Here is a 22,791-nt window from a genome sequence, read left to right as displayed (position 1 = left end):
GTGCAGACAGCTGGCTCTTCCTTTCTCTTTTCAAGATCATCCTCTAATGAACGTATCTGTCTGGCACAGCAGGCTTCTAGTGTTTTGAGTTAGAAAAGACAGGAATTTTAGTGTCTAATACAGCAACATCAGCTTCTAGATGAGCAAACTCTGTCTGCAGAAGGGGAGAGGAGGAGAGAAAGCCCCTGGCCTACCTGCTCTGAGCTCAGCTGCTGCGTTCTTCCATCAAAGCATACATTTGGAAAATGGAAAAGAACAAGTAAGATCCTGGTCAGGTTTCTGACAGGCTTAAACTTTCACACCTGCTTTCATTTACAGTAATGTGACTTAATATTAACTCATTTTTATTACTTTTTGTGTGTTTGTTATACAGTGCTGACCAGGAGCTCCACCTCTGTGTCACGCGAAGGTGTTCAGAGCTGTTAGGTGCAAGAACTCCAGCAGATGGTTGTCATGGTCCTCAGTGGTCATTCCCTGCAGGTCTTCAGTCAGTCCATCTGAGTTCAGGTTTGCCAGATGATTCTCCTCAGTGTCTTCAAGTTAATTCTGTCAGCACAAGTTCTTTGTTTACGCAATTATTCTGTTTGTTCTTTGCTTTAGTTGTGTATAATCAATTAAACTGCCTGTAAGATGCAGCCGTTTTTCTTTCAGCCATTTTGCACAGGAGTCAGCTAAAATGCCCTCCATTCATAGGCCTACCTACTGCATAATGGGAAAAATTCCTCAGTTGGCATTAAACGGGCCGGGCCCGTAACAAACCTGTGCCAAACCCCATGCTCTGTTGCACTGAGGGAACACCAGGAAAGCACCAAGGGGGGATTACTCCTAATACAGAAAAGGCTCTTGAAGAGCAGAGTGTGGGCCTCTGCTCTAGCTATACACAACACAGCCCCATTTATTTCAAGTATCATGCTAGGGAGAAAATGTTAAACTTTTCTTTACTGCTAGGCCTGAGAAGGAAATTTCTTTACACAAAATGGGACCCTGATCCTATTTTGGGCCTCTGTGCCATCTTATTTTGGGCCTGCTACTGAAACCCAGTAACAGAAACTGACTAACACTTCAAAGGCTTCACACCAAAAATCCCACAGAAAAAGTAGTGATTTGTTTTGTTTTGTTTTGTTTTAAAGCTGACTTGATGGTGAGATATGGAAGTACAGACATAGCTTTTGAGGCCCAGTGACCACTTCCACCACAAAAATGCAACCTTGAGTCTAGCCCACTCATTTAATCTCTGTGTCAATTTAATCACATTCTAGGAACTAAATTGATTATGAACTAAATAATAAATTTGTCTTTCAATTCCTGGTTTAGACTGAAAGCAACACTGAAATGATGTATATTTTTCCAATTTATTGTAATAGACTATTACCCTGTGACTATGATGCACATCTGTTGAACTTTATTCTGGTATGTAGGCCCCTTCATTTTAGTCTGGGACTGATACACACACTGGCCAGAACATTTTTAGGTCTGGGATCCCCATGGGTTAAGCTCTGGACAGTCAGATGTCACAGGGTCCAACAGAAGATCTCAACAGAGGCAACCCCAAACCCTGGCTGTGTTAATACCATTGGTATTAGGTGGAAATTGCCACAAAACTAGAAAACATCACCAAGGACATTCACCTCTGTCTTCCTGTGCCAGTTAACATGCTTATTGATGTAGTTTTCCTGCAAGAAGCATAGCAGTTAGGGATTTTAAATGGATTACTTTTCTCTATTTACTCCTGATTACAATTTTTACTGGTATTTTTCTCTTACTTTATTTTGGATGCCCTTCAGAAATTTTAAATTTAATTTTAAAAATGCTTTTAACAGGAGGCAGGAACAAGAGAGCTTAGTTTTTGTGATTCTGATGAGAGGTCTTATATGGAGAAGAAAATCATCATTGTCATAGCCATTAATGTTCTGATTTTGGAGCAGTGGAAACTTAAGCGAAGATGTATTTTTGAAGTCTCTCTTTGGTTGGTGACATAGTGATTTACAAATACTTGTCTCCTAAATTTAGCAGTGCCATGTCTCCATGTGTGTATTTACATTATTAGTCATCTTCAGGCCCACATCTATGATCAGCGTACGGAGGTCAGTCCTCCTTCCTTGCGTACCACTGTCAGGAAGGGTACCTGTGCCTCCATCCCTTTGCCATGTGCTGCCCCAGCGGGCTGAGCCCAACAATTGTGAATTCCCACCAGAATGCTACCAGAATTGCAGTGATTGGGAAAAAAGGGGCAACACAGGGAGAGGCTGAGCCGCCTGGGCTGCTCATGAAAGCTTGGGGGTCAAGGCCCGTGGGACTAATGGCACCACCGACCCACTGATGTGCAGGGGACACACAGGAAGGCAGAGGACAAGGGGTGGCCCTGCCCCCACCCCGTGCCATGGCTGCCTCCCTCAGGGTCGTGTGAGCACCGAGGAATTCATTGTTTTTTAACAAGCAAGCACTTCAGGAGCGCTGCCCGAGGTGTGAGGCCGGGGAAGGCGCAGGAGCACCCGGGAGGAGCCGGGCGGCTGCGGTGCAGCCCGCTGATGTAATGCTGCCGCAGCTTCACGTGTCTCCGTGCGCAGACCAGCGCTCGGTGCACTCTATGTAAATCATGCACAACTACGTGTATTATGTATATCTCTATCTATAAAAAACGTACACACACACGTATGTGTTATTTTCGCCGCCAGCGCGCAGCGGGGGCCACCCCCGCAGAGCCGGGCCGCTCCGGGAGGAGCCCACCACCCCGCGGCGGGGGCCCGCAGGCCGCGGCCCGGGGCTATCGGAGGGGCCGCCCCCACCGCCCCGGCCCCGGCTCGCCACCGCCGGCCGCGCCCCCGGCCCCGGCCCCCTCCCCGGCGGCGGCGCGGGGCGGCCCGTCTGCTCGGGCAGCGCCGAGCCTGCGCACTCGGCGCCCGGGCGGGCACGGCGGCCGCGGGGCGAGGAGCGGCGGCGGCGCGGGGCGGGCCGGGCCAGGTGCTGCGAAGCGGGGGAGCGCGGAGCGACCCTGCGCGGGGGCGGCGGCCGGGCCGCCATGCGCCTTGCCGAGGGCCGGGCTCGCCATCCTGCGGCGTAGCGGCGGGACGCGGCTCGGCTCTCCGCCCGTGATGTCCCCCGGGCAGCGGGGGAAGGCGACTCACTCAAGGGCTGCGGCAGAGGCCTAGTGCGCCCAGCGCCGCTCCGCGTCCCCGCGCCCTCATGGCCGAGGAGCAGCAGCCGGAGGGGCAGCCGCCGCGGCGGCTGGCCGGCACCCCCGCGCCCGGCGGGGCCCTGCCGGCCCTGGTGCCGGGGCTGCAGGGCTGCGAGGCCAGCGCGCTGCAGCACAAGATCCGCAGCTCCATCTGGTAAGGGCCGGGCCCCGCTGCGCCCCGGGCCGGCGCTCGCTCGGGTGCACGGGGGGAGCGGAGCGGGGGTGGGGGCGCTGCGCGGGCGCGGGGGGGGCGCGGCCCCTTTGTGCCAGGAAGCGCGGAGCTGCGCGCGGAGCCGCCTGCCGGCCCCGTCCCGTCCCCCCTTCCGCGCGGAAAACACGCGTGGCCGCGGTCAGGTGCGCCGTTGGGCGGGCCGGGGCGCGCGGCGGCTGCCGTGCCCGGTGCTTGTTATTTTCCAGGCGTGAGGCAGGCAGGCAGGCAGGCAGGCAGCCTCCGTGTGCCGCCTGCGTGTGCTCAGCGATAATGGGAGCTGCGGAGCGGCTCTCCTCGGGCGGGCGGGCGCAGGCTCACCTGCTGGAGGCATTTTAATTACTCGGCATCCTATACGGCCCGCTGTTTTTACGTTTTTTTTTTTGACGTTCACATGAGACCCCCCAGCACAATGTTGATGCAGCAAGGAATGCAGAGTGTTGCAGTAAGGGTGCGTTTTTCCAGCCTTCCTGTAAACCTCTGTGCTTCTGAGTGTCCAGTCTGGCAATTGAAATGCAATTTTGACTGAAACTTGTGATGGTGGTTTGCAAGTTTCCGCACAGGAATCCGGTTTGTTTTGTTTTTCTAAAAATAGAAACAAAATTAATAGTAAACCAGCATTTTATTGAAGAATATTTGGGGGAGGTAGATTGAGTTTAGCTTGCCCTGCAAATAAAATATTCTGCTTTTAAAAAAATATCTGAGAGAGCCTGCTGTAGCATTTATATTTTCTGTATGTTTTTAAAAGCTGCTTTTGGCTGAGAGGGCTGGTAAAGTATTGTGAAAGTTGGGAGTTATAAATATAGGTTGCTCATATGTAATGTTTTCCTTTATATATACATACCATATATATGTTTACATACGTGTGCTCATCCTCATAAGAACATACTGATCTAGCTTGCATATTGCTCCATATTACAGTTAGATTTGATGGTTGGATTGATGTAGCTATGAAAGAATCTAAATATAATTTTTCCTTCGGATTCTTTTATTGTATGGCATACTGAATTTGCATTTGTTGTTTGGTTGTTGGCTGTTTTTAATTCATTGTCCTTAATCCACACTTGCTACCTTTTGTTTTGGTTTTCTCTGCAATGTGACTCAGAGAAGGAATACAAACTGCAGAGTTTCCTGTCTAGATCACACAATCTTCACACCCTCCTAATTTATTATGGTATTCAGTGGTGGCCTTTTTGTATTTTCTTCTCTTTCCATGAACGTGCTGTTTGGAAATGAGCCTCAGAGGGCATGTTTACATTGCATTCAGATTAGGTATCATGTCCAAGTTGAAGACAAAATGGCTACGAAGTAAAACCTCTGCTTTTATTATGGGTTTTCTTTTCAAGGAAAAAGAGAGTGTATGTTAACCTTTTAAATGAAAGCTGCTAATGTAATTCAGGTAAACTTGATGAGTAGCTCGAGCCCGCGCTGGGTACAAAGGAATGCAGCGCTTTGGGGGTGTCGGTGGCTGTCCTGGTGCCAAGCGCCTGTGACCAGCAGAGGTGTTGGCAGCACCTTGCAGCCCTGTCCCCTGCTACTCTGACAGCCGTTCCTCTCCTCCGCAGGACTGTTCCTCCCTGGAACTCACTTCCTGCACTGTGTTGCCACTTCCTTGCTGCTCGCAGGCAGTATCCCTTCCCTGCAGGTTATACTGGTGAAATGCGGTATTTGAAGATAAGATTATTTATTATAATAAAACCTTTTATTTGATACCTTAAAATCTTTTGTCTGGGACTACTAGAAATTCTGTGTTGCAATCAAGCGGTCTTCATTTCAAGCTGGAGTTTAATGTTAATTTGCATCTTCACATAGATGCGGTGGTTGTTTGTGAGCAGCAAGGATGAGGAGCATTGCCAGGGAAGTCGTGCATTCCATGCTTGGAGTAAACTGTGGAAAGTCTCCTTCTGTAGTTGCCGTTTGGATCTGCCGTTCTGTTCAGCAGGTGCTGTGTGCTGGTGATGCATAAACAGTGGGAGAGATGGTGGAAGGCTGCTTGTGAAAATGGCAGTGCTCTGTTGTTAACAGGGACTAGGTGTAATGTGCCGAGAGAGCTTCCTCTTTTCTGCCTCCCCTCCTCTTCCTCTGCTCTTCCCCTGCCCCGCCGGTTGTGTCTGCTGGCAGGTTGGTGCGGTCAGTTCCTCTGCTTCCCAAAGCATTTAGCACGTCTAGATTAGTACTCTTCCGTATTGTTTCCGCCCCCACCTCTTTTTTTCCTACAGGTTTGTGCATACTGGATGTTTTTTAGTTCGTTGTTTTCTGGTTGTGTTCTTATTTTTTTTTAAGAATGGTTTCAGTTTTCCAATTGTCTTGTCAATGAAAACAGTAGTATAGCAAAATATAGCAGCTACTGAAATACTGGACTTGAGGATCACAAACAAGTCTGTGCTTGTCCTTCCACTCTACAGACGAATATAAATATAGTGTGTGATGCAGACCTCGCATGGAACAATGAGTTACTTGTTATCTCAACTCATACTTAATTTATTCTGTTTATTAAATTTAAATGTAGTTTGATAGAAGTAGCTTGAGTAATTGTGAACATGTTGAGTGCCTTAAAATGAAACAACAGGTTAAGTCCTGCTGGTTAAAATTGCAGACGTGGCCAACATATGTACTGAAGACTTAAAAATGTTCTTGTTAGGAGTCCAGCCAGTCTGGGTTTTGTGTTTGGTTTGGGATTTTTGTCCTTCTTTTTTTTTTTTGCATATCAATTGACTATTAGTTTGGACTGAGGTGGAGAAGATAAGAGTTACTTAGCTGTTCTTAAAAACAAATCAGGAAGTATTTATTTGCATTGTAATATCACATACAGGTATTTAACTGCTGTTTGGTTACAATAATTGAAGTTCATCACTGTCTAACTGTATTTCTTTCCTGTCTGTCCTACTTGTACCCATCCAGCAGAGTGGTGTCTGTTTTTGTTTCATGTTGCGTACATGAGTTGCTGAGGCAGTCAGATGTGTTCTTACGGTGTCAATGAAACAGGCAGAAATAATATTAGATGTCTTTTCCCATTGACGGAATAGCAGTCTAGACGGGAGAACACGTCTTTGGAAGCCCAGCCGGGCTGATTAGTGTCAGGTTGGGTGGGTTTGTGAGTTGCCCTGGTCTCGGCTGGCCACTGGGCCTTAGTCTGCCTGATTTTATTTCCCTCTAGATTCATTAAAGCTTTCATATTTATTAATAGCTTTTTGTCCAGACGTTAGAGCCCGAGGCGGGAAAATGTCTCCAGTCAGCTGTCTGAGCCTATAGACTAATGGGGTTTCAATTATTTCCTTCGGGTGAGGGTACTGTATTTCCAAACATGTGTTATTTGTATATGATGTTTCTGTACACAAACACGTGGTGGTGAAGGCACAGTCTACTCAATATTACATTAAGTTGCCAAAGAATATCCTGTGGCTGAAGACAGCCAGTGATGTTCGTACCTAGAAGCAGTGTGGCACAAGGACTGAGGTGCGGAGATGACCGAGGGAGGAAGGTGTCGTCTGAGGGTCTGCTCTTGCTGGCATGAAAAAAAAGACCAACAATTCTAGGCAATTTAATCCCTCTGCTCACTGTTCTAATCTAAAATCCAGTCTGTAGCAGCGAACACTGTAGGAATGGATGCCTTTGTTTTCTTGCTCACTGTTGTGAGTAACTGGTGATGATTCCTCAATGAGTACTTGTTTACTGTTGTAAGTAGTGATCTCGTGCTCGCATCTGTGTGCGGGTTGGCCTCAGCTTCTTTCACCTTGCCTGCATCTTGGCTCTTTTTGTCCCGAAGGCATCTGTTAGAATTTGAATATAATAATTCTGCTTGAGAGATTAATTTCTCTCCTCCCCCTCCCCAATAGCTCATGTGTAAACCAAGCTGAAGACCAGGTGGCATGGAGTGGCAAAGACAAACCATTGCTTTTGCAGCCATTTCAGCTGGATGTGGATGTGGGTTTCAGATCCATAATTTTTATCCTCAAATCGCTCTTCTAGCTAGAAGTTGTACTGGAAAACCACATGAGCTAGGCTGCACAGTGCCAAAATTATGTGTCCTAAGGCCCTGTTTGTTTCATGTTGAAGGGGGAGTAGGAGATGACTTGTGCCCTTGTTTTGGGCTCTTGGTATCATGCTAGAAAACCAAATTAGCTGTTTGTAACACCAATATTTTAAATTTTTGGAAGACTCTGGTCTTTCTTATGACTTAAATAATTCCTGCTCCCTCCCGCAATCGCATCCATCACTTCTCATTAGGCATTGTCAGCAAGTGTGGATTGTCACTTAGCTGTTGGCAGAGCAAATGTTCCACAATTTGGGAAATGCCATTGAGATTTTTCATAATAGGAATTGCTACTAATTTGTATGGTTAGGTCAGCAGAAGAAATGATCAATAGCCTTGATATTTTTAACAGAATACCTGACAATGAAGAGAGAAGCTCTAGGGGTATGTATTTCAGGCTCTTTGCAAATGCAGGTGCAAGCACCTTTCTGGTAGTTTTCTTCTGTGGTTGAAATTCCTGTAACACCCTTTATGAATTTTTTAAAACTCAGATTTCTTTGAGTCAGTTTGGTTTAATCTGTAGACCAGTCCATCTGCATTTACTCTTTTTCAATTTTCTGTAGCTGAGGAGAGGGAGAAAGGGAATAAGAGCAAAGAAAAAAAACCTCTATATTTTGTTAAATGATCTGTCAAAATTGACTGGAGAACTTAAAGTTTCTTGTAACTGATTACAGACTCTTTGTGGTTATTCTATGTCCCCAGCCCAAAATGCACCAGCCACTATTCCTTCCTTCATCCTGGTTAATTAATTGTTGGAGATGGGAAACAAAGCTTATAATTCTTCAATAACAGACTACTAACTACTGTGAGGAAGAACTAATAATTATCATTGACAGGCATACAGACTGTACTCACTTCACTAAGTCTGTGTAATGTCAGAAATGTGTTTACCTCCTTTGAAAACGTGCTTTGAGGCTCTTGGCTAAGAGATCCCGTGTAAAACTGCAAGAATTTCTTATCCCTAAGCCAGTTTTCCCTGGCTTTATGGTTCCATTGTTCATGGGTGATGGTGAGACTTGCCTGTCCTGAATGTGTTTCCTGGTGTGGTGTATAAGCAGTCAAATATGTAGGAAAAAAATTGAGCTGTGGCCCATACTTTAGAGTAGTTCTTGATGATTTCGGGGGAGGTCAGGCTTCCTTGGGCAGAGCATTTAGCAGCATGTCATTCTCCTTCACACTCTGCTTCCCCAAATGGATAGGAACAGAAAGTGGAATTTGTTTCATTTGGCTCCATCTGTTTCTGTACAAGTTGGTCAAGGTAGCTCCTTTGTAGCCATTGTGGAGAAAAATGCACTTCTGAGGTGAGGGCCATCTCCTAGAGAAGACATTTCCATAAAACAATCCATCCGATCACTTTATTTGCCTAATTTTCTTTTATTATAAACAAATTCTAAACTGCGTGCCAGGGCCAAACCATCTGTGGTGCAGATCTCTCGAATTGGGTGAAATAAATCCTGCACCATTTGTCGTTTTTTTCAACTTGATTTATTTTCCTGGAGGATGGCCGCCGCGTCCCCTCCATGGGTTGTTTTGGAGATCTTCCATTCTCTTGAACGAGGTCCAGGTACACCCTTTATCTATCTATGACCACGCATTCCTGTATGGAAGTAACGCTCCTTTTGGAGGGAAGCCCCCATGGAAGAATTGCTTCTCACCAAAGTGGCTTAAAAAAGCATGTACTGTTCCTTGCTGAAATGCCTCCTGTTGCTGGTGGGGACGCTGTCCCCCGTGCGGGAGCGGGCAGGTCAGCAGCCGGCACTGCCAGATCGGCGTGGGAGGAGAAGCAACTTTCCAAACCGGGGCACGGCCACCACAGCGGTAGAGTTTCTAGGTCAGCAGGTGTGGAAGCCAATTTGGTCCACAGGCATTTTTACACGGTTAGAAAATAAACCTGGATAAAATGAACGCTAACCTTTATGTAACCTTTTGAGAATGGAGTTGAGGTTTTATTGAATATCCTGGCGCGGAGTTGGATGGAATAGCTTTGCAGAAAAAAGATCTTTGTAAATGTGCTTTTAGGAAGAGTGAATTTTTTCACTCTTGCTCGTGGGTTCTGTTTGTCTGTGTTTCTTGAAACAATAGGATCTAATAAAGTATACGAGAAGAAAAAACAATATTCAGGTAATAAAAGGTTTAGCTAAGTTTTACTGCTGTTTATTTAAAATGCATAGGGTGCATTAAATTGTTGACTTTCCAGCATCAAACATATGTAATTCCTTGTTTCATAAACATTTCCACTGCAGGAGTTCCCTTCGTTGAAGTAAGTGAGACGGTGTGACATCATGATTCAGAGCAGCATTTCTAATGAGCTCTTAATAAGATCAGAATTGCAGGAGTGTCATCCCAGGCCCCCATAGCTGGGTCGCTTGCCATTTAGGACAGTTCTGTTTGATTTGTGTGTGTGTGGATGCCATTGACGGGTGGGAGTCCAACTGTCTACCTGAAAAGAACACTTAGAACCACCGCCCCCCCGCCCCCCCCCCAAATTTTCTGGGTGCCATATAAATTAATCAGGAAAAAATACTGTAACTGGGTTGAGGTGGCAGTACTGTTCAGGTTTGCGTGATCAGATTTCTACTGAAGCACTGATTAATCTTTTAATTAATTGGGGCTGGGTGTGGTTTTGTTAGTCTTTTTGTGTTTGTGTGTTATGTGTAGTTTTGAGAGCAGGGGTTGAGCTTAATGTTTTTATACAGATCCTATAACTTATGTATGTTGCCTTCTCTTGTTACTCCACTCTGCCGCTTGCCAAACAGAAGTATTTGGAGAGAGGCCAGAGCTGCAAAATTCAGATCAGGATCCAAATTTGGATTTTTGGTTCAAGTCTTTCTAATATCTAATATTTCAAAACCTCATAGACAAAAAAAGGAACTTCTTATTTTTAAACTGTGAAGGCGAGGAGGTGAAGGTAGCTTTCTAGCTTGCCGCTGGAGCAGTCCAGATAGAATGCTGGACTGCATGTTTGAAAAGTTATCAGTAGGTGATTCAAAAGGTAAATTGAATAGATGAAAATGCAGCGAGTGCTCTGTCATCCAGAAAGAGCCCAACCAGAAGGCCAGCACAGATTGGTACTTTCAAGCCAGTGAGAAGAATCCTCCAAAAAATCTAAGAATTCTGAAAGCACTGGGGTGTTTTGTTGTGTTCCCTCAGATCTTTGGGAATTTTGAGGGTTTGTTTTGTTTTGTTCTAAATGGAGTTAGCTGGTATCTCAATTTTAATGCTTTCTTGATTTAATGGAAAAAGGATTATCTGTCATCAAGTAGGATGCTTGTTATCGGCTGCTGTGCCATCAACAGGCTTTCAGTAAGCTGCCAAGTGTTTTCTGCTGTTGAATGTTTAATCATTAAGACAGTGGAAAAAACATTCAAAACTTCCCGGTATTTTCCCTGTTGCTTGTTTTCGATTGCTTGTGGTTGCTGCAGCGACATTGTACCAGTCGGAGGGTGGAGAGGCCGGGTGTTGCGGCAGGCGGGACCCAGGATGGGTCTGTATGTAGCGCTCAGGCCGTGTGAGCTCTTATTTTTTCTGATTATAACCTTTAAACACACTGCGGGACACAGTGCGTGGCGATTGCAGAGGCGGGGGTGTGTCTACAGACGTGGGTCTCTCAGGGTGTACCTGTGCTCCAGAGCGAGGGGTCCTGCTTAGTTTTTCCCTGGAGCTGGCTTGGGATGGTATCACTTACTGATTGTCAGGTACTTCAAGTTTGGGAAGAAAATCTTGTTCCTGGGAAGAACTCATTTATTAAATGAAGCATCTTTGTATCTCCCCCCGAGAGGAAATTAAAGGTTAAGTGTCAAAGTCTGTGATTTATTGTGGTCCTTTTTGATGGATGGTCTCACAGGCATGGAGGCAATCTGTGTTTCCCAGTCAAACATTCCTAAGTGCCATTATAAGGTTGTTGGGACTCCTGTAAATTAAAAAGCTGGATTGCATGGGACAGCAAGAATTACAGTTCATTACTTTGGTAGCCTTTAAAGCAGTGATTTAAGTTATTTTTAAAACTGTCAGTGATACAGACTATTGGAGCTTCTTCTTAGTATGAGGTTGTGTGGCATTGTCTGCCTCAAGCAACCTTCGGACAAACAAGAATTAGCTTGTGAGCGAGATGTGCTGGATAGTAAGATGGGCAATTTGTTCTGTTGCATTTTCCTCACCTTCTTCTTGTCCTTGTTTAGAAATCACCTGAAAATACTTAGACTAGTCTTTGTAACTTCAGTAAAAATACTCCTGTGTACTTTATTAAAATAAAGACTTAAAAGACAGTTACTCACTACCACAAGTGGTAACTGTTTGAAGGCCTGTAAATTGAAAAATTTTAATGTTTGTTTATTTTTTTTCATGGATGGAATTTTAAGTGCTTTTTAATCTGCTTTGAAAAATAGGGACAACTCCATCCTCCAGAACCACATGCTAGTTTTATTGCTAATTCAGTGCAGAAAAGTACTCGAGAGACTTGGATGCTTATTAAGCCAAGGGAAGAGCTGGGGAAGGTTCTTCTGGAGGCAACCTGGAACTGGCACTTGAGGCTTCTGCTTGGGGGCCAGGTGTGCTGTGGCAGCTGTGGTGTGGGTGTCCCCCAAGGGACGGGTGCCCTGCTGAAGTGAGCTGTGCCTCTTGGTACTTACACAGCATCCTCTGCCTACAACCGCTGTCTCCCACATTATCTTCGTATTCAGATGCTCTGTGCTTCTCACAGTGTTTCTCAGTGAAAGGTAAATGATTGCTCTGTGATCCTCGTGCTGATTACACGAAGGTCGAGGTCAGCCAGCCGGCACACAGCCCTTGCCTGAAAGCTGCAGCTCTTTCTGCTGCCATGGGGCTGTCTGAAGCAAAGGCCAAAAATGGTTTGGAAATAGTCTTGCAGGACTTAAGAAACGGTGCCACAGGAACCTTTTATCCAACCTCTGACAAAGTACGGTGTTCCTTTCATAAGGGTATGTGAGAAATGTGCCTGTTTTCTTTATGGCTTGATTTTTTTTTTAATTAAGCCTGTTAGCATTTTAAACAACAAGCTGTATTAGGGCCTACATTGCTATTAGTGGTCATGTAAACTAAATAAATTAGCTGATATTTAAAAGACAGTTAAATTACTCACTGGCAGTAATAGCAAGCTGCACACCTGGAACCACAGTGTGCTGAAGAGCTAAGCCAGCTTTTGGCTTCAGGAGACTCTTCTGCAGAATTACCTTCATTATGCGTGATTCCAGTGGTATAGTTCAATGATTAACTCATAAAAAGTTGAGAAATTAATTGGCAGTCAAGAGAAAAGTGTATTTGCATCTTCCATTCAGCAAGTGAATGAAGTGGGATTGATGGGTCTAGTTCTAAAAGTATGGAATGGGATATTTTGAACAGAAACCGTCAGTTGTATTTAACAACTAGAGATAGCTTACTGAATCAAATAAAAAAATCCCAAGTAATCAACAAATGTGCTGAAGACATATTTCTTTTTACAGTAATTTTGAAATGCTAGTTTGTGTGCTTTTAATTATGTTGGACGAAAGTTTGTCTAAATGCAGTTTAGAGTGAAATTTTGGGTAAAAATTAATCTTATAAATTATCATTTTATCATGCAAAAAATGCTAAAATGCTGATCCTGAAGATTAGGTAACCTATATAAATAAGTCCCTGATCCATGAAGATATTCAGACAACTGTTATTCCTGTTATTTCTGTTATTCCTTACTTCCAAGTAGCAGCTAGGTGTCTGATTACCCTGTAGATATGTACCTGGATGTCCACTATGAGTAGTCAATTTTCCTGGTTAATAATGGCTAAAAAAATTGTAATACTATTGATCTCTCAGGCTGAGAATAAACATGAAAAACAAGGTAATTTTGTGTTTTGTTTTGTTTAGTACTAATAAGTTTAAGCAGTCCCTGTTTACCTTTCATTGCAGATATCCCCATGGACTGCATCTTTTCCTTGCTAGATGCTTACTTCACTTGGAGGGATTAAGAAAGTGATGTTCATGTAGCATCATTTGTATGTTCAAGTTGGTGAAACTTGTAGGTTAATTAAAAATAAAATTTAGATTGTGTGTACAGTGGGTCAGTGTGTGGAAGTCCTGTCTCTGTGAACACCTAGACACATGTGTGTACTGGGATGTTGTCAGTCGGTAGCTCCAGATGTTCAGGGTGAAAATATTTATAATGGGTGTTTGCAGCATGGAACCTAACAATTGTTATTTGTCATTTCACGGTGATTCTTGTCACTTGAGAAAAGTTCTTAGTTACCACTGAATACTTCAAATACCAGTAGCGTTGTGGCAAATCAGGCCCAATGTAGGATCAGGAGATAACTTGAGTAGATTGTATTCTTCTGGAAGAGATGGTCCTTCCTAAATTCATCAAACTTCGAAAGGTGAGCTGCAGTTTTGGCTTGATTAGTTCAGCTGCTTAGTAAGGGAGTGGCAAAGCAGCATGTAGTTCACCTTGAAAATGGAAATCAAACTGCGTTAATAATCAGGAAAAGACATTTTCATTCCCTTAATGCAAACATCTGCTCTCCCACTGGCATGTTTACGCATGATGTGGTTCACAGGAATTAAAATCCAGGCTGATCAATCCCGTACTGCTCTCAGACAATGTCTCCTTCTGGAAAGACCCATCGGACAAGTAATTGTGGGTAACATTAGTGTGAAACTTTCATACAAGCATAGGTCAGTAAATTGTTAGATGTGGAAAGATGTGAGCCAGCTACGTGCTGCAGCCTACAGGTGAATTTTAACAGTGCACTTATCTCTCGGGGAATATTGATTTAGTACCTTTCTGTCTGCATCTATCTTAAATATAATTCTCTGGTGCTATGATTTTTGGAAAGTCAGAAGTTTAATGCAGTTTTTCTGGAATCTGTTCTTTAATCAAAGGCAGCCTTTTCTGTTTCTGAGCACTTTACTAAGTAAGCTGTGGTGTAACATCCTGGGGATGTCTGAAATGGATATATTATGAATAAAGAATCCATGCAGATGTTCTGCAAATTGTCTTACTAGGGTGCTAAACTCAGTGACCTGCATGGCTGTGGCTTCAGTACTTGGCACGAAGGCAGGTCACGTGCCCTCTGCCATGTTTTTAAAAGAAAACCATGAAAGCTTTAAAAATAGGTATCAAAATGCTTATGGACAACATTGTACCTACAAAGTAGGTATGATACTTGAGAAGAAGAGGGCGAAATTCTCCATTTTTTTGGTCGTGTCCCCACTAAGTTGCCTACAGAGGTAGGATAGGCTGGCAAAGCCAAGCGCAGCACAGGCTGTCTGCAATGAACTGGCTGCGTACGTTGCACTCTGTTCCGAGGAGATGGAGGTTCGGTGCTGGTCATAATTTCCATTAATAAATTAGGTTTTAGAGGAAAGAAATAATGATAGACTTGCTTGTTCATTCATCATGGCTGCAGAGGCAGCCTAGCAGTGGAGGAGTGAAGTGACCGAGTGGACGGTTCTCGTCTGCCCCACGCTTGTAGTTTATGCATGGTTGGCAGTGGAATTGTCTGTTCTGGCCGCTGTGAAGCTGCACAGGCCTGCTGGTTGCCTCAGCCAAAGAGCTGGCGAATGTGATCTTGGGTTTCAGCACCTGGTCCTGCAGTGCAGGCTTGTGCAAGATGCTAATTGGACACAGTTAAGCTGCCACCTAGGAGCGAGGGCAGCTGTGTTCAAACTCGGCTCTGTAGCTGCAAACTGAAATAGATGCATGTAGGTATGAACTGACATGGCTTTAACTTAATTAAATTTTGTGCAGCTTTAATTTTAAGCAAGTGCAGCTTACAGGTTTAGACAAGCTCTTGAGTCTGCAAAGTAAACTAAAGTTCACCCGGGTTGCAGACAAGGGGAACTCAAACTTCCCAAACTAAATCCTTGAGAATTGGAGTAGCACATGCTTGCAGTTTTTCTGAAGATCGTAGTTTGGAGACCAAAAACGTTTTAAAAGATACCAGTAGGATTATTATTTTTACCCCCAGAAACAGAGGGTGGCAAACTTACGGTTTATACTACTTTAATATTTGATGAAGGGACCTTTAAGGTAGGCAAGAGACTTGGGACTGCTTGCAGACGTTCTCTGTGCCCGGCGTGGGTCGAAGCCTGTAAGCAGAGGTGAGCGAGAGATGCCCCACGATACAGGTGCAAGGCTGAAGGATGGAGGCCTGAAAGAACCTGTGGCAGCTGAACAAGAAGGAGGAATTTTTTGAGATGGGAAGCTGTATGACTGTCACCATCAGGCAGCAGTGCCATGTTAATCCTGAATACGTTCAGCTTTTAAATTTTACACCTCTACAAAAAAGTCAAGGACTGGAGTAGGGTTATGGGATGTACCAGTGAGCAGCATAGCGCAGGTCAGGAAAAGAAGTTGCCTTTCCATGTCCATCTAGCACAAAAAAGTGACCATTTTACTAGGAAGATGCTTGGAAGGTGTTTGTGGATACTCAGAGCATTACTCAGCATGGGGAAGCCGAAGAGGTTGCAAGGATTGCATCCCCTGGGAGTTACCAAGGTCAGCACTCGGGTACAGGTTCCTCTTCAAGTGGAAAAAAAAGGGTGCAGAGGAGCTCTGTGCTGGACAGCCATGGGAGAAAAGGGAGGAGCAGAAATGCAGATCCAGAGATTGGAGCAGAAGTGGTACAACCAGTAGCAAACCTGTTTCTTAGCAGAAAGTAACTAGGATGGCCGTGGGTCATGGAAATGTCAAAGGAAACAATGAGAAATGGAGAAGAAACACACCTTTCATCAGCAGGCTTCAATCTGCCATCCGTGCACCTGCGCTAGCATTGGGAAACGCGTGTGGTAGGAAAGCACTGCTGTGGAGCTGCTTGCACTGGAAGCTTTTATAGTGGATTCAGCTGAGCTGCATGTAACTATGTGCAAGAAGCACAACCCTATACAGATTTGTACATTCATGGGTGCTTGTTAAATGTAAGCAGAGCGTAGAACCATTCCTGTCGTCTTGTGAGCGTGTTGTTTCGCTTTGCCCTCAGCTGTCTGTAGCCACCGTTTCTGCAGGGAAGGGCAGCAGAGGGCCGGGTCTGTGCCCTGTGCAGGCTGTGACGCACAGCGAGGTGCTGCCGTCCTCCTCGTCCTGGGGCTCCACAGGCATGGAAGTGAAACACCTTGGTGCTCATGTGTAATGTAGCTGTGCTTCTCCCCCCCACAACCTGGTTTTTAAGTGCTGCTGAGGAGTGTCACTCCTTTAATTTCATTAGATGTCCTTTCTTAGAGCTAGGTGGGACAAAGGCTTGAGAAAAATCTCATCATGCTTTATAGCATCTCCAGTTCAGACCCTGTAGAAATACTAACCTTAAATAATAATGTGGTTAGGCCTCTGCTGACCATGGCTGAAAGTACCACAGCAGATCTTTTAGCAATCTGTAGACTGAATTCAGAAGGAACCGGTATTTTTTTCTTTTTCATAATTAGTTTTAAAACCAGAAGTTTTCATTGTGAAATATGTGAGCCGTTGCAATGGATGATTTGCCGTTTAGCCACAAACCTGCCTATCTGGCAACTGCATCCATTCTCTTTTGCTTTTAGTGGTACATAGTTTAAGTTCCTACTTGAGCAGCCTTTCTTGTAATTTTGTTGAGATCACTCTGATTTTTGTTTTTAGCCTTTCTAGGCAATTGACCCTTGCAGACTGATCTTAGAACAATGCCCTGCAGTGCCCCATGTAGATTGTTAGTAATAAATGTAGGATGCAGCTCCTCTGAAGTCATATTGTCTCCCCATAGAATGTACAGAGGACATCGCATCCTTGGAATAGAAAGTCCTGCCTGAATATAACAATATGCACTGATTTTAATTCAGAGCAAGGCTGAAAGAACTAGGGTGAGAACTATATAAAAGCATTTTCTTTGTCATTAAAGTAACTTATGGCAAAATACTGTATTCAAATAAATGTAAAAACCCTCTAAAACTTAAATGACTGTCTTGTAGCTGGAATATAGCACCTGGCAGTGTGTGATTGTTACAAGTTCTTCCCAGTTATTTTAAGAATTGTGGAACAAGCCTTTAGTGTTGAATACAGCTAGATTTCTTCAGAGACCTAAAAGAGATGTTTATAGACCTAAATTTCAGACATAGGTATTCTGATGTCTGCTGGCTAATTATTTCTTGGCAGTTCTTTACAATGGGCTACATTTGAGGCTTGGACATTTCATTAGCAGCCTTGTCTTTATTCTTTGTTCAGCTATTTGTATAGCTGGCATTATTTAATACTCATAAAATCACATAGTGTCAGAAATGGTGAAAGGATTAAATCTGTATCCTATATGAAATATTTAATTGCATTGATTTTAGTAATAAGTGTTGAAGTAATGTGTTTGACCAATTTTAACCTGCAGTAACTCAAGTGTTGTGGCACGCTAAACTCTTCCTTTTTTCAGCTCTGTGATGCAGCATTGCTCCTCCTTGTGTCTGGTGGGAAACCAGTCTGGCTTATTCTCTTTGGCAAGTGGATGGAGGTGGGTTGGGTTACAGGGAAGGCTAAATGGCTGCAGCTTGCCCTTGTTGCACCATTTTATCCACTTGCTGTGCTTGTTGCTCCCTGATTCTGCTGAGAAGAGTCTTGACTTGGATTGAGTTGGAGTCTGCCTTCAAGCTGAAAGAGCCGATATTTACAAATCGGTGAATACTTGCTTTTTTCACTTTTTGAGGCCTGGGAGTCGGACACTTTTTGCATTGCCAGTGGACGCAACTCTGGCTATTTTTATGCGCTATGGAAATAAAGATACTTCATGTGCTTCCAAGATGCAATTACAGTCCCTGTAGCTTTTATGTGGAGTAAGAATTCATCTGCATTTGAATACTGGAAGATTTAATTTGTCTTTTGTTAAATGTTTTGCCTCTGTTTGCGCTAGGTTCAAGTGCTGTGTCCCTGAGGCGTGACAAGGCATTGTCCCCAGGGGAGAGAGGAGTGCAGGTGGGGACAGAGCCCCTAGGTGGCATCAGAAGCCACCTGATTTTTGGGTCCTGCCTGCTGAAGGGTGGGAGTCCTGCCTCTGGGGTGCTGGGGCTGGGTGTGCTTGCTTTTCTCTGTAACCCGTGCTAGCAAAGGCTCTTACTCCATTAGCTGAGCAGTATATATAGTCATCATTTCACTAATTCAAACATGTTTCAACCTTTTGCAGCTCTGCTTTCTAAATATTTAATTGAAATGCTTTTACAGCCATTTTACTTCTTTATCAACGTAAGCCAAGCCAGACAATGTAACATGGCATATGTTAAGATGTTAATTGAGTAGCAGCACACATAGGCAGCTGTTTCATAATTTTCTCCTTAGATGATCCTTGGCTCCAGTTTAACATTTCTTTGTGCTTCTGAATGGAAGGTTATATAAAGATATATTTAGAGCTGTTAGTCTAAGAAAGAGAAGCATTAATTCAGTAAGATTAAGAATTAAGGGCTGAATCCTGCAGGCACTGCTGGGACACAGTGCTTGTCGTGGTAAGGATGCGATAATAGTACGTTTCTGATAGTACCACTTACTGTAATAGGGTTGGTAATCCTTTTATTGAGTGGTTCCTCACAGCATGCAGAGTAAATAAATGTATTTTTTTTTTTAATGTTGCCTGATGAGTTGTGGAAGAGATGTTGAATGTTTCCAGAAGGATGTGTGGTCAGTTTAACAATGACCCTCCCTAAGGTGGCTTTCAGGAAGATGGCTTTTCCGAAGCTGTCACTGTTGGTATTTAGTAGTGGAGTGTAGCTGGCTTTCCTCGGGAGCAGGATGGGTTTTTGCAAGAGGCAAAGAGGCAGCAGGACACTGCACAGGAACAAGAGCTCCTGCCACCAACACCCAAATACCGCCCGTGCCTGGGAGACAAAGGCCTGGCAAACGCTGCTCCTGTGATGTTGCTCCCCGCAGAAGCAGCTGTTCCAGACTACCTGTAGACCCTGTTGTTAAGCTGTTTGACAAACCACCCTTGGAAATTGTGTGGGAGAATGGTTGATGCAGTGGGAAATGGAGGCTTTCAGGGCTGTGTAATTTTTAAAAGACTGTGTGGCCGAAATAGTTCTTCCTTGGCAGGCAGCTCTAACTGCTGTCTCAAGTATTGTTCTCATACAGAAGGCTTGTTTTCAGGTATCTGAGTAAAAATACCAGGGCAGCAGTGTGTGGCCATACTGGGCTCGGGTGGTACCTGGGGCCAGGAGGGCACTGTCAGGGGCGGGGGGGGCGGTGGTTCCCTGTGGCCCTGAACAGCCCCAGCTGCTCTTCTTTAGCTGAACCTGTGCTGAGCTGTTGCTGGTCTTGTGCTGAACTCTCAGAAGAGAAAAACTTATGGGTTGGGTCAGTTTTGGTTTTTCCCCTTCTCCAAAGAAAGCTTTCTTTAATAATAAAACTTGATAAACCTCATCTCTGTCTTGAGTAGTGGTCTGAGAGCATGGATGGTTTTCTAGCTGAGGTGGTAACTAGTTAACACTAATGATGATAAGTAACTACACACTGGGGTTTTCCTTTCTAGTTGCAACTTTTCTTACTGCGTCCTGTGTACCAGGTAATAATGTAGCATAATGCATGAGTAGTGGGAACTGGGGGCCCTGCGGTGGGGAACCCTTGCTGCTGGGTCAGGAGGTGGGTCCTGGCTTTGTGGTGGATCGTAGAGCCATTAGCAGTGATGGAAAGTGGTTCCTTTTCATAAATTGCATTAGTGTTTGGCAGAAATAATGTTTTTCCCTGGCTGTCCAAAATGTACCAAGCACACGGAACACAGCTACAGAGGCTGGTTTTGGGTGGGTATTCCAGTTTATGCAAATATTTGCAGTCTTGGACTGAACAGGATACAGAGTATCTGTGGCAACCTCAGTGTTGGTATGGAAGTTATAATGAAAAAGTCACTCTGGGCTTCCTGGGTTTGACCACCGAGTCAAATGATTACAATATTTTGCACAATAAATTGTAGCTCCACTCATGCCCTGAATTTTGCTGAACTGGACTCATTGCTGAGATTGACATCTCCCCCACTCGAGGGCTGAGTCCACTGCTAGTGCCTGAATGAGGAGAGCTGTGTCCCTTGGGACTTCTGGGGCTGGGAGGTCCCCTACGTGTGGCACTGCTGGCCTTCATGGGCCGTGCATGATCTGCATTTGGAATGCTGGTAAGGGTTAATTTCAGTGGCTGTGTAGGCTTGGAGAAGGCTTAGAGTTAATTAGGCAGTAGCTAATAAGTTTGAGGGCTTTCTTTTACCCCTTCCAACCACCTTCCTCTTTCTGGTCTCACAGGCATAAGGCTTCTCATATCTCATGTGTTTATATGGGCTTCTACTGTTTGCAGCTTTACGGAAATACTTGTGCTCACAGCAACTGAATTCTGCCACCTCTTGTAAGACAATAGTCTCATATTGCTCAGCGTAGCTCAGCTACCTATTCCTGAAAGAAAAGTATTGCTTAATTAGAGGAAGGTTGGCGGTATCTGGTTTTATGCCACTTGGAAAAAAAAATTACATCTCCTTGCCTTCTCCCTCAGTGCAAAGTAAACCCAGCTGCACACCTGGAGAGAGAACACACTCCTCATTCTACCTGTGCCACATCAGGGCCATTAAAATGGGGCTGTTTTGAGTAGAAGTGTATAAATAGGTCAGGGAAACAGATGCATATACTTTGGCTTAAGATAGAAGAGCAGTTTGAGGAAATGCTTTACTCTGATTTTCCCCCTCTCCCCATTCTCCCCAAAATACTTTCAGGAGTTAGCAAACGTGGCTTCAGCATTTAGGAGCTTAAATTACCGCACCCTTCAAAGTCACCTTCAAGATTCTTTCAGTGGTCTTGGGCCTAAAAGGTTGAGTCAAAAGCTGAGGCTGTTAAGATGGGCTGGAGGCTTTCTAGTAATGCTTTCCACTGCAGACCCAAGGCAGCCAATGCACGTTCGCTGGGAGGCCGTGGGACTGAGGGTCGCCGTGAAACACAGTGGCTTTCACAGGGAGTCACCCTGCTGCCCTTCACTAAACCACGGGATAAGAAACTCCCCTTTTCTCTGCTGTTTTACTAGTGAGAAGCTAGACTCTTGATGGGCTGATGATAGCTCTTCAGAGGTGAGCAGGTTGATCCAGACTGGAAACAGTCTGCATGGTGGTAGTATCCATCAAGCAATAGTTTCATTGTTGATTGCAATACTGTCTTTTTTTTTTTTTTTTTGGCTGAGTTTCGATATGTAGTTTTATACTCCCAGGTTCTTGTAGTGGGTCAGTGTCTGGTGCAAACTGGTAAATCCAAGGCAGCTGTTAAAGCAGCCGCCTTTGCTGTCACTTATAAGAGACAGCTACCCCCAGAATCACAAGAGGCACCTTCTTGTCATGGATGGAACTACTTGCAGTAGTCTGAATTAAGTTGTAGATCAAGTAAGTGAACTATTATAACTTCAGGGACACCGTCAGCATGAAAAGCTATGAAAGATTAGGTAATGTCAGCCGTGCAAGCCCCCAGGAGCAGCTCTCCAGGAGAAGCAGCACTGGCTGTTGGTTACCCCACCGTTTCAAAGTTTAGTTTTCCAATCGCCCAGGTCCCTAATAGATTCAGATGGTTATTTTCATTAGCGAGAACTTCTGTTGCTCCCGCTGCTCCCCTGCAGCTGTTCCTAGATGTGTAGCAAAGCGTGTGGGTAGCAGCCTCCAAACATTAGAAGTATCTCTGTGTAGGACCTGATTCAGCCTTGCTCTTGCGATTGCTGGTTGCAGTTACTGTGATTGCAGTAGTAATTAAGTAAGGGGTGCCTTTGACAGAGACAGAAGCAGAATTATTTGTTTGTAAACCAAATTTCAGCTTTCAAATACATTTGTCCTGTTAGTAAAGGAAGAAGTGGGGTGAAAGAAACAAAAGTGGCAAATACCTTGTGACTGGGATGGCTGTTCCTTTGCCACCTTTGTCACTTGTCCTTTTATCTCCGGATTTGATGGAGATGCATCCTGCAGTGTCAGGAGCTTTTCTGTGTGGTGCTCAGGACCACGAGGAGGTCAGTGTCCCAGCACCTTCCCAGGGAAAGGGCTGGTTCCTTGGGGTTGCTGTTGCTTGCCTTTGACATGGATCAGCTCCACTGAAAGGTAAATTAGAAGCATTTATGTCATTAGGCCCAGGCTTTATAGAATCAGGCCATGTTAGCCTGTGCTTTGGTCAGGATGAAAGAAGCCTTATTTGATCACTGACAAATTTTAACAATGTCTTCCCAGTATAATAGAGAGCATGGAGCAGGACATGAAGAAAAGAAAAAGAATATGTTAAAATAGACATCATGCTTATCCGTGCTGAAGCCATAGGACCTTTACCTTTTAAAATGTCACAAACTCTGCTTGCAGATTGGAGGACACAAACTTGACTATCCTTTTTGTGGCACCAGTTGACCAAAAGGAAACGGAGAGAAGGTGTATTTGCTGGCCTTATTGTTGCTCTTCTGCT

At 44.6% G+C, this 22,791-nt stretch overlaps 1 protein-coding gene across 1 annotated transcript in view; it reads left to right on the top strand.

The window, feature by feature from the left end:
- The first annotated feature begins 2,824 nt into the window (after positions 1-2,824).
- RFX7 (regulatory factor X7) overlaps positions 2,825-22,791 on the top strand; it is a 52,057-nt gene continuing 32,090 nt past the window's right edge. The window contains 1 exon segment of the mRNA XM_065076950.1: positions 2,825-3,329. Coding sequence (XP_064933022.1) covers positions 3,184-3,329 — 146 coding nt within the window. The 5' untranslated portion in view covers positions 2,825-3,183.

This window comes from Columba livia, chromosome 11, assembly GCF_036013475.1.
Source record: "Columba livia isolate bColLiv1 breed racing homer chromosome 11, bColLiv1.pat.W.v2, whole genome shotgun sequence".
Taxonomy (NCBI): domain Eukaryota; kingdom Metazoa; phylum Chordata; class Aves; order Columbiformes; family Columbidae; genus Columba; species Columba livia.
This window is presented reverse-complemented; position numbering and strand designations above follow the sequence as displayed.